The 12,697-nt window shown below is 44.8% G+C and overlaps 1 protein-coding gene across 1 annotated transcript in view; it reads right to left on the bottom strand.

Annotated features, from left to right (window-relative positions):
- BMPER (BMP binding endothelial regulator) overlaps positions 1–12,697 on the bottom strand; it is a 243,167-nt gene that overhangs the window by 207,998 nt on the left and 22,472 nt on the right. The window contains exon 3 of the mRNA XM_026019115.2: positions 3,887–3,986. Coding sequence (XP_025874900.2) covers positions 3,887–3,986 — 100 coding nt within the window. The remainder of the gene's footprint in view (positions 1–3,886; positions 3,987–12,697) is intronic.

The following is a 12,697-nucleotide window of genomic DNA, read 5'->3' as shown; positions in this document are numbered from 1 at the left end:
TCCCATTTCTTTGCTAAGGAAAATTACTTGTATGTTATTCCCTGACCTGATCAAAATTATTTGACCCTGAGACAATCTTGCCTAAACATCATTTTGCTCTAAAATAAAGCATTATCAACAAACTCCTCATTAATATGATTCCTCCCTGAATCATCCTTTTTGAGTTAGAAAAGTCAAAATCCCCAGTGTTGGCATGGAGAACACAGGTTAGAAGAGGACTTATGAGAAGCACAGCTACTGTCTCTGAATTTCTGCTGCAGCTAAGGATTTGCTATTGTTTCCTTCATGTGAAGAAAAGGCACAAAAGGGCTCAGGAGTGGTCCATCTAGATTCCTTTGGAAATCCAGAGTGGTCTGTGGGTTAACACTAACATCTTCCTGCTACTGGGGTAATGTTCCTCTTGATTCTCTCTTTCCAGTTTTTACTTCATTGTACCTGCTCTTTGGTTTCAACTGTTTGTCTTTAACCTTGCCCAATGCTAAAATCCAAGATACGATCTCAATACCCAGGAATGGAGAACGACCCAGGGAATGGTGATACCTTCCCACAACAGAATCGTGTACACCCATCAAGGGCCATAGTCCCAAATAAGTTGAAAAGATATTATGCCCTGAGGTTAAGTGGAATTTTTTTTGACTAATGCAACATAAGTAGTAAGATATTAGCTAGATAAACACTTTTACAGAGGAAAGAAATACACCAAATATTAACAAGTGTAACTTCTGGGTAGTAGGATTATGAGTAATTTATTTTCTGCTTTCCCACAGTTTAGACTATTTTTCAAAGCTTCTTCTCTGAGCATATGTTACTCTTCTGATCAGAAAAACATAAACAAGCCAGTAGCTAATAGCAAATACAATTGTGTCTCTTAAAATCCATGAGACAAATACTGTTATAGAGTAGAAATAAAGAAAATGGAGTAGGTAACTCCAACATCAACCACCAGAGCTTGAGAAGTCTGATGCATTCATGAGTCTCCCTCATGAAGGACCACCTCAAGGGAGGTTGGGGGTTTTGACCTCCCCCAAGAGTTTGATACAACTATCAGAAAGAGATCTCAGGATGCTGAATTCGCTGGTCTATTCTTGGGCCCAGTTTAATTTGAAGAAGCTATCTTCTTAAGCTCAAAAAGAACACTCAGGAAGTGGACTTGCCTTGGGTATCCCTTTTGCTTGGAAGATTGGGATAATCAGAGAGAAGAATGATGGGAAATAGCAGGACAATCAGAAAAGACAGCCACATGCTACAGCAACAGAAAATGCCCTTCTTCAACACAGTTAATGGGGAAATGAACCAAAAGCCTTGGGCATGCTCCCTTGATGCATGGTGCTTCCATGCTATGGTATCCAACTGGCCTCTCATTGGCAAGGCAGCCTTGCTAATCACTGAAAAGATGAAGATGGCAAATAAGCAGTTTAAAAATGAAAGAATGAAAAGAGGAGCTTCTTTCAGGTTAAACTACAGTAACTTGGACATAGGTTGGCTTGCTAATGTGTTTTTCCCTAGAATCACTTTACCTGACCATCTGCTTGGGAGATTCCTAACAAATGACCATTTCAGACCTTGCTTTGATAGCTCTCAGAAATCACATGGGTAAAACATCGGATTCCCAACTCATAGGAAGGGGGCGATAGGTAAATGGTTATTGAGAAGGATCCGAAAAAATATTATCCACCCTACTTGGCCCTGCTCCGAAAGGCTTCAGAGGGTATGTTTTCATAGTCAAGCCCAACAAGTATTTAAAGAACACCTACTACGCTTGCGTTAACTAACAAATGCTTACACACCAGACACTGTGCTAAGCACTCTGAGTGGACTTTCTCATTCAATTCTCTCCAACACAATCATTATCCCCATCTCATAGGAGTGAACTGGGGGACACAAGAGATTCCAAGTCTCCACCTGCTCAAATAAAAATGTTGATGTATTCTCTTTCCTGGGGCTACCATAATAAATCACCACAAGCTTGGTGGCTTAAAACAACAGACATTTATTCTCTCATAACTCTGGAGACCAGAAGTCCAAAATCAGGGTGTTGGCAGGGCCACACTTCATCTGAAGGCTCTAGAGCAGAGCCCTTTCTTGCCTTCTCCCACATCCTAGTAACTCCAGGTGCTCCTCAGCTTGTGGTGGCATAACTCTAACCTCTGTCTCTGTTGGGTTTTCTTTTGCTTTTTTTGTCTTTAATTTTTTAACAAGCAATTATTATAACTTACTACAATAACTGTAGTTATCAACAAACAATTAGGCATTAATTCTTGGAATGTGGATTTTATATAATAGTGTGCTTCGGAAAGTTCACAGGATCTTTGTTCAATATTGGGACCCATGGGTTGTCATTAAAAGTGGGCTTTAGAAAATTTGGAATGAATAAGAAATGGAAATAAGTGGCACACATAAGGGATAGAGTCAATGGCACCGTAATAGTGTATACTTGTATGATGAGAGATGAACACTTGCGAACACACCATAATAAACAGGTTGGCAAACCACTATGCTATGCAGCTCAAACTAATGTAACTTTGTGTGCCAACTATACTTCAGCCAAAAGAATTTTTTTTTAATGGGCTTTAGCTGACCTGGTATCTGTAGAGTGTTTTGATGGTTCTTTAAGCCTCTCCACCATCAAAAAAAAAAAAATAGTGTATATTCTTCTGTGGGGATACAAATCACCTGGTACTAGGTCAAAATCTTGGTTAGTGGCTTTTCCATCCAGAATGCACACTAAATCTCTTGGGAGCTTTTTAAAAAGACAGATCCCTACCCCCCTCCCCAGAACAACTGAATCAGAGTCCCAGGGAATAGGGCCCAGGTATTTACATCTGCCTCTCTCAAAATATGGTTGAATTCTGTGGGTCTGTCTCCTCTTCTTGATATAAAGACACTAGTCATATTGGATTTGGGGCCACCTTCATCCAGCATGACTTAACAATTTACACTTCCAGAGACCCTCTTTCCAAACAAGGTCACAAGGACACAAACTTTGGCAAACATTCTGCAACCCAGGACGGCTGGATGCTGGCATGGCAGTGGAACTCCACAGCCCACATCCTGAGCTATGATGCTCACAGCACCTCCTGAGGGCCCCACTCTAATAGGCACTATCCACACCTACACTAGGCAATGTTGGAACATGACCCAGCTCCGGGCCGCAAGGAACTAATGACTTACTGAATGCAAATGAAGGAGGAAAAACACATCACTGAAGCATCTCTGTGGACTTCTGTGTGCCACAGTACTGTGGAGGGGAAGGGACAAATGAGGGCTGGAGGTCTTGAGTACAGGCAGCATCTGAACAGGTGGGGAGGAGAGCCCCAAGCCAAGGCCAAGAGGCTACACGAGAAACAACATGTTCAAGAGAGAGAGCATGCGCTGAAGGGCTGTGGAAAATGAAGTTAGGGCAAAGATATTTTAGAAAGGTTCAAAGGCAAGAAGAGAAGGAACTTTGATTCAATTTGGAAGGAAAGAAAGAAACTAATAGGGGCCAGAATGATAAAATCCGGGCTTAATTCAGACTCTCTGGCAGAGTAAGGCAGGGCAAGCGTGCAGCCTGGAAAAACTGTCCAAACTTGATAAAAATAAGCTGTGCGCATGTGCGTACCAACATACACAGGCATCAGGTTTGCATCTTCCCTGTCACATTTCAGCAACCTGCCTTACAAAGTACCAAATATGCAGATGTCCACCGTGCTTTCATTCCCCCACTGGGAGAGCCCCCGTGGCTACCGACCTCCCCAAACTCACACACACATACACACACACCAGCTTCCCTCCCAACACCCACTTGCACCCCAGCCAAGAGCTGAGTGAAGAGGAAGGTGAGAAAAAGAGAAATAAAAATGCCCAAAGCAGCAGCCAGAGAGAAGGCGGCCAAGACATAAATCACCTTTGCACTGCTCACAACAGGCTCCCCTCTGCTTGATGGCCAGGGCACAGTCTCTCGACAGCACTGGGCACTTCTCTCTCTTACAGGTCACTTCCTTGTTCTAGGCAAAAAGAGACAAGAGACATTTGAAAGAAACTCCAAACAGAATCCCCCAAATCCTGACACAGGCCTGAGGTTTTTGTTAGGCTCCCTCTTCCTATCTTGCCTTCATCTTGGCAAGAACACTCATGAAAGCATTTTGCTCTCTCTGGAACAGAAACATTCATCCAGAAACACAGGACTTTTGAGATTAGGGGTACATGAGAGGGGATGAAAAGGCCCCTCTTTAGAAACCAACATAACCTAGATAACCGAATGCCGAGAGGACGGCTTTCTCCCGCTCTGGTCTAAGGTTTCTTTTTTGTACACACTATAGAAACGATAATATTTGTGTAAATCATATTTTGCCCATTGGGCTACCTGGGCCAGGGCTGCATCGTGAGAACAAAAATATTTGCACACAGCCGTCCAACAATCCCTAATAGTAGAGTGCATTAAAATGCAGCAATCTAAAGTTCCAACTCAAATAATGACAAAGTTGAGTATTGAATCAGCTCAGTAAGAGAAAAAATAATATTCCCCATGCCAAGCAGAGACACAGTCGTCAGTGTTTTATAGCCACGGGACAGCTGCATTATATTAGCACTTATGCTAATGAAGTGTGGTGAGTATTTGCATCTTCGGTTTTGTCCTGAAAAGTTAGCTGTTAAAATGTCTCGGGGAAGATCCAAACGTGATGGATATGCCTGTTTATACACAGGCTGGATATATGCGCCCCGAAAATACATGTCACCAAACTTCACAAGATTTGAGCTTCAGTAACTTTCTTCTGTATGCCAGGTGCCATGGCTTTCCTACCTATTAAAATTCGGTGAGATAAGTATTATTACTCTCCCCCGTTTATAAACAAGGAAACTGCTGCTCAGAAAAGATATAAAACCTGAGCAATCCATTCTCTCTTTCTCCCCCTTTTTGGTGTCTGTTATGTGAGAAGGGCTCTCATGGGGCTAACCACATTTACTCCTACGACCCTGTGGTCCTCACCCTAAGCTGCACATCTGGACCCCAGTGTGGTACTTCACAAAGACTAGCACCGTCTCCCACCTCCTGAAGCTCAGGTCTGATTGAGCCTAAGGACCAGGCCCAGACGGTTTCGCAAGCTCCCCAGGGAATTCCAGTGTGCAGCCAGGGCTGAGGCCTGCTACTCCGCAGAGAGCCTTCTTGGTCCCGGTGACCCTGAGACGAGTTCGGGAGCTGTCCACAGTCCCTCAGTGATGGCAGGTGTACAATCCGAACCCAGGTGTCCCAGCTCCGAGCCCTCCAGAGTTCCTTCCTCCCCCTCTCCTTCATAATGATGGTGGAACCAACACTCACGCAAGGCACCGCTCTTTAGCCAATTCCCATCATTTTTCTTAAATCACAAACCTAAGACATAGTATGGTCACAATTCAAATCAAAAGAGGTCTGTTTTAAAAAAACTAATAGTGTCCCTCCACTGCCACTAAAGTCATCGTGAACCGTGACCAGGTATCTATGCTGTTTGGCATTATTAACAGTGACTTCATCTGGCAAAGTAGAGTTCCTGCAAGCCGTGGTTAGATACCGACTCCCTCCACCCCCAAGACGTCTGCGAAGTGAACGCACTTTCTAAGCAGAACATCTGTTAGCACGGCTCATGCAGACCTGGCTGCAGCTTCAGGGAAGGGCCATCCCCAAGTGCACCTCCTCTCTGAAGGGAGAAATCCTCAGACGTGGGGAGTTCAGAGCTCGAAGGGCAGTCACTGAGGGTGTGAGCCACAACTCCGGGCCTGATCAATACGAAGACACACACTTTCTTAAACGTAGGAACTCTGCTAAGTTAGAAACCTGGGAGCCAGTCAAATTCCATAACAGGATCCCAAGATTCATAATAAATAGCTTGTAACTACAGTCCAGCACAAAAGTTATTCCAACCAGATGGTTTGTAGCTTCACATCTGGAATTTTTTTTGTACACACACACACACCAAACCTAAACTTTAGCTATAGTTTAGTGGGGGATTTCCCCCCTTCTAATAACATTCGGAGTTTTTTTTTTTAATATATATATTTTCTATCAAGCTGCCATATCTGATCATTTTCCCGGTGTCTGGTTGGCATGGATATGAAGCATATGCTTAGAATCGCAGGCCCTCGAAGAAAGTAAGAAAAACTATAGAGAATTGCTGGTAGGAGGCTGATTCCTCTGTCTCCCTAATTGAGTCCAGCAGCCACAGAGTAAATTTAAGCACAGGTTAATTAAGACCACTCGCTTCGCTTTCACTGATTTTGCCAGGAGACAAAAACACCGGGCTCCAGCCAGCGGCTCTGGTGAGAAGTGGCACACAAAGCCGTGCTTGCAGGAGCCCATCCCTCCTGGTCTCCTTGTCCCCCTGGCCTCCTAGTCCCCCCTGCATGTCAAGTGTCCTCTGCTCTGAAGCAAGGCCATGGCTCATTTGGTTCACTTTTTCACTCAAGAAACCTTTTCTGGTGCCAATTCATATTTACCAAACACATTCTCTGTGCTAAGAATTTTACATGCATTATTTCAAAAAGAAAAAAAATCCGCATTACCCCCATTTTACAGATGGGGAACCAAGGTTAAGAAACTTGCCCAGGGTCACAGAAAAGGCAGATTTGGAATGCAAATAGAGGTCTGTCTGACTCCAAAGGCAATCATTTAAATGCTGCACTTTGCTACTTTTCAGGCACTCAGGCAGGAACAGAACAGTGTCCTGGCCCGGAGGCCTCAGGGGAGACTGGTGCCTTCCCTGCCGTCTGGCACGTGTGACGTGAGCTCTCCAACGGGAGCAGAATAACCCCCACGGAGCTGTGTCATCACCAACCCTGGGAAGGTCCACAGATGCCAGCTGTTTGCTGGTAATGAGGATAGTTATGCCATTTTGGATACTGACAGGTAGCTGTGCCTGTCATACCTCTGAAAGCCAGTCTGGCATCCTTGAACGAACTTTCCAGAGATTCCAGCTTGAGTCTGAATCTCCCCCAAATCTATGCAGCAGAGATAGTGGTAGAAAAGCACTGGAGGGGATCCCTGGGTGGCTCAGCGGTTGAGCGCTTGCCTTCAGTCCAGGATGTGATCCTGGAGACCGGGGATCAAGTCCCATATCAAGCTCCCTGCATGGAGCCTGCTTCTCCCTCTGCCTGTGTCTCTGCCTCTCTCTCTCTCTCTCTGTATCTCTCGTGAATAAATAAATAAAATCTTTAAAAAAAAAAAAAAAAAAAGCAAAGCACTGGAGGAGAAAAAAAAAATAAAAGGATCTAACCAGTGTCTAAGAGTAATAAGCCTTAACACGTCTTTCATTCTCAGTCTCTTGTCTCCCGGCGTTTATCACTTTCTAGGGTCAGCCAGCCTATGATTTACCTGTTGTCAAGGTGTCTGCATGATTGCCTCCTCCCTGAAAGCCCAAACATATCAAGACCCCAGACAGAGCCTCTGGGGGCACGTGAAATGAAGTGCCAACATGCAAAACTAAAAGGAGGGGCATAGGGAGCAAAAAAGGAAAAGTCTACATGGCTGGCAACAAAGCTCTCTAAGGACCGGAGCCAAACCACAGCCTCAGCCACCGCCAAGCTCAAACGGCATTCGGGCCGCCGGCTTGCTGTGCCCGAGGCTCGCCGCTAGGTGGCAGCACAGAGCGCCCAGGCTCCAGCATCGGGATGTGAGACCTGCGAGCGGCTCCCACCCTTCCAGCCTGTGATGTGGAGGGTCCCCATCTCTCACTGAAGGGGGCCGGAGGGGTAGAGACGATAGCAGGTCACCACCGTGAGATTTCCCCGCCCGCTTTCTGCAACTAGGGAAAAAAAGATGTTTTTCGCATGCTTTTGTCCTATTTCAAGCCAATGTCTTGAAGATATATATATATTTATTTTTTCTAAGAATCTTCCAGGACCAATCCTATTATGAAATATGGAAAGTATTACCTGACCTTTCATTTATATTTTGAAAATAATAATGAAAGAAAAAAAAAAAACACAGCAGCTAATATGATGAGACTGACCAGGGAGAAATGTCAGTGGGCAGGTAACTATTTTTAGACTCTGAAAGAGCATCGCAGATCTCTTGAAATAAGAATAAAAAACAAAAATATCTGGTGCCCTGCCTGCCGAGACCCCACGGCCGTGTTAGGAAGGGGACAGGCCACACGAGTCTCTTCCTCTAGAAGATGGCATGATCTTCCCTCAATCCCTGTCACTAATGGAAGCAGAGCCTGCCTTGGAGGCAAACAGCTGTCATTTGGCAAACCAGCAAATTCGAAGTGCCAGATCCTTTCCCAGAAGATCAAGAAGGCCGAGAAGTAGTCGTACTTCTTTCTGCCCAAATAAACAACACTCAATATGTCACTGAAGCCCACAGGCCAGGTAGTATCATAGAGGAGATGAAGAGGGGACAGTGGCTCTCTTGCTTAAATTAGGAACCCTGGAGGCTTTCCCGTTCTCCTCCATATATGCAAACCCCACCCCCACCCCGCTCTCATATCATCACTGCAGTCTTATTTGGGGTGGGGCTTATAGCTTGTGTTGCCTTCAAGAATCCGCCCACCAAAATGCAAACATCCATGGGGGTGAACCCATATTAGCCCTGCATAGTCTGTTCCCTTTATCATTAGCTACTGTCAGGGGATGGATGCCCATTATGACAACCCTGAGAAGTACAGGAGCTCAGCAGTTTAAGTTCTAGAGCAGCCGAACCAAAGACCTGGCACATGTGCCATAATACTCAGTGCTATTGGAGCGAGAAATCATGCTACAAGCTTCCCCTCTAGTCTCCAGAAACTTTTACAGTGTTGGAGGAAACCAGACATCAGACGTTAGCAGGTCACGCAAAAAAATGCTGTGTAACTTCTGGCATCAAGTGAGAATTTTACTTTGACTCAAAAGCCATCATGGTCGGGGAGCACAGATAGGACGTTGTGACTCTTCATCAATTTATTTTTATCAGTGAATTTATTTGAATTTATTTGAAGACACAATGATGTTTCCCTAGCTGGGACTCTCGAGATTGCTCACAGGGGAATTTGTTTTTTAGGAATACAAATGTCTTGTGTCAAGCTTCCCAAGGAGAAAGGTGATCCGACATCAGCACATGTATTCTCTGTGGAATTTCTAGTCTCCCCATGCGTGAAGTCAAAGAGGTCAACTTTTCCTTAAGTCCCCCATTGTAACCCAATTCCAGCCCCGAAAGAGCCAAAGGGAACTTTATGGTGCTTTTGAACGCAGGTCACAATTTCTCCTAGGCAATATTATAAAACTTCTCATAAACAGAAGAATAATACTTCATGTTTACATAGCACGTTTCTTCTAAAGAGCTCTGCAGACATTATTTCATTAATCCTCACAGGTTTCTTAAGATTCGCAGATGGGGGAATGGCACACAATAAAGTTAAGTGTCAGGCCCCTCAAAGACCTAGCTAGCAGTGGACCTGGGAACAGAACCTGGTTCCCAGGCCTGGATTAAGGGGCCAGCCAGGGAGGTTAGTTGCTAAGGCACAGCATTAAAATTTATGGGTGTATCATATTAGAATTAGGTTAGTCCTATTCGACTGTTGAGATTTTAGGAATAGATTAGCATGTAGCTGAGCCAGTCTGGAAATTTTCCGGAAAGAGGCCTCCTGGGTCAGACATGCAAGGTCTCCTGCCCTGTTATAAGGTAACCTCTCAAAGGTGCCATACAAGGGCAGAACTGAGTCTTGGGCAAACAGACCTGACTGCAAAATGTCACGGTTCTAGAACACAGAGATTTAGGCAAAGGCTGAAAGAAAAGACAGAAGGGGCAGGTTCCATTGCTTGTCAGTGACTTTGATAAATGGGACATAAAGTACAGTGTTTTCTCTCTGGAACATACGGTCAGGGGAAATCCTTTGCAAGTGAGTATGAACACACATAGAGAAGACAACACAAGTTTGTACCTGCTCCAGCCTGTCTCCTTTGGACAAAATCTGTTCTTAATCTTCAAGAAAATAATCACTGGGAGGGTGGTGGGGACTGAGATAGTTCAGTGGTTGCCAGTGGCAGTATTAAATTTGATTGATGATTTATTGTTTTAATTAAGCTTTTACTTGCTTGTTCTTTATTACTGATCATACAATTGACTTCCCCATAATTCTTGCATAGAGTGAGCTGGAAGAAAAAATAAAATAAAATAAAAGGCAGTTTGGTCCACTACAAAGCTTTAGTATATAAGATGAGGCTGAACCATAACTCTCAGTTCAATGAAAGTAGAAAAAAAAAAAAAAAAAAAGGAGAGAAAGGGGGAAAAAAAATAACAAAACCATTCCTAAGGTGAGGAAGGGGTGTTTGGTAGGGGAAATGACTCAAACTTCCCGGCCAAGAGAATGGTTTCCCAAGACCTCTTTTCTTCCCCAATCGAATGAGGTCCTAAGGCAGGTACAAGAAGTGGGAGGTGTCTAAGGTCTGTAGAAAAGATGGCAGGTGTCAATGGTCCTTGCTTTTAATGTAAATGAGCATTTCCAGCTATTTCTGAACCCCCCAACCTCCACCACTTTTGCAAATCCCTTCCATAGCCAAAGCAAGAGAACTGATCCATTGCTAACCAACAATGAAGTGGCATATAATTGTCGGAGCAGGTTGCTGAACTATTAAGAATAACAGCACTTTGCATTTATAGAAATCTGCTATTTGCCAGACTATGCTGAACCTGGTTTGTGTGCTGTGTCCCTTATAACCCTTGCAACAGTGTCAGGAAAGTACCGATTTATCCCTATTTTGTGCATGAGAAATCTGAGGTGCAGGGCATCCCGGGTAGCTCAGCGGTTTAGTGCCACCTTCAGCCCAGGGTGTGATTCTTGACCCGGGATCAAGTCGGGCTCCCTGCAGAGAGCCTGCTTCTCCCTCTGCCTGTGTCTCTGCCTCTTTCTGTCTCTGTGTCTCTCATGAATAAATAAATAATTTAAAAAAAAAAAAAAAGAAGAAATCTGAGCTGCAGAGAATGTTAATGGCTCACCCAGGTTTACACCTCGCTAGTCAGGGCAGAGACTCAACGGCAGGACTCCCTGATACCAGAGGTGGTGATCTCATCACTTTGCCGCATAGCTTGGTTTAGAGCCTAAGATGAGCCATCTCTTCCTCGTCGCTAGGAATCTAAATGTTTGCCTATGCTGAGCACTCCCCATTTTCAGACCATTATAAACCTTAGTGGTTTATGGCTTCATTTGGAACACACGAGTAAAAATAGTGCATTTTAAGATAGACAGATTAAGTCTTTGGCTCAAAACTCAGAACAAGCCTCAGTCTCCGAAGGCTTGGTCATTTCCAAGACAGATCAGAACCTGGATCCGAAGCCTCCAGGTCCTCTCAGTTCTTCCTAGATTTGAGCAGGCGGGTGCTTCTCCCCTCCCGGGAGGCTGGCAGCCTCCGGAGGCCATCCATTTGGGGTCTCAAGGTAAAAATACCTTGCAAGAACATATTTGTGGAGCCTTAATGGGAAAGCATCTTGCAAGGACATCACACAATTCATTGCACTACATCTGGGGGTGTTATTCTTTCTTCCTCCTGTCTAGGCTCAGCAAGCCTTTCCCCCAGAGACCTGGACCCTGGCAAAGGCGGCCCTCCCCGGCCCAGCTAACAGTGCAAACTCTGAACAAAGCTGCTCTTGAAGCTCAGCCATTTAAAAGACTTTATGAAGCCCACTGGGGCCCCCCGATTATTTTGCAACAAGTCATATCCCATGAAGAAATTCACTTCTCTGCAACACAAAACAGAGGGAGATTAAAGAAAATGGCAGGAGGGGTAGTGGGGGGGGGTGAAGAAAAGAAGTAAGACCCCCTGCTGTTCCGTCTGGCCAGAATCGTGTCTTTTAGTACCCACATCCTCTACAAAGACGATGTTCTGATGATATATGGCCCTAATACATCACTAAATGACAGTGCTCTCCTGATATTGTACCTTGAAAATATGACACGTGCCAGTAGAAGCAACGGGGGATTAATAAGGAGGCCTTTTTATATTTAACTTACCTAACATTTCAATTCTTTTTTAATGGGCTTTCGGTTGTTGGAAGGGATTGTTTCGGGTCCTATGCTGTTTAAGGATTTAGGTCTGGCTTTTTTTTTTTTTTTTTTTGTGCCTTTTCAAGGAACTCTCAGAACAAAGAAACACAGGCCATTAGAATGCCCCGGCTACTCAAGTACAACTCTGATTTAAAACAGGGCAGTGTCAAACAGCTCCTCATTCTGTTTAATCATATTTTGAAATAGAACCAAAACATTAGAGATGGCAGGACACAAAAGAAATAACCACCAAATAAAAATAGTAGCCCAAAGAAAGTAGCACTGCCTGGTTTTTATTACACTGTACATCGTATAAGCAAGGGGTCTGCTGGCAGCACCACATTCATGTAACTGTAATGGACAGAACACAAAGCAGCCAGTGACTTAGCACGTTGGACCCTGTCACGCACGAGCCTCTGACAACTCGGGCTCCCAGAAGCAGAACAGAAAACCAGAAGGTGAGTCGGGCCCCCTGCTGCCAGGGGACAGGAGCCAGGTGTGTGAACTGAGAGGAGTACATGTGGGCATCCTTTCTTTATGTTGCCCCGATTCTCAAGCCCACTCTTCTCCCCTCCCCAACCCAAAGGGAATCAAACAGCTGGGACGTGGGATGGAGCCAATGCTACAGGGTGAATGTCCACCGACTCTCCTGACCAGGGGCCGAGAGGGGATGGAGTCCTGCAAAGCAGCACAGCCTCACACACGGGTGGTCCAGCTGCCCTCCCAAC

The sequence above is a fragment of the Vulpes vulpes genome, chromosome 7 (assembly GCF_048418805.1).
Source record: "Vulpes vulpes isolate BD-2025 chromosome 7, VulVul3, whole genome shotgun sequence".
Lineage (NCBI taxonomy): Eukaryota > Metazoa > Chordata > Mammalia > Carnivora > Canidae > Vulpes > Vulpes vulpes.
This window is presented reverse-complemented; position numbering and strand designations above follow the sequence as displayed.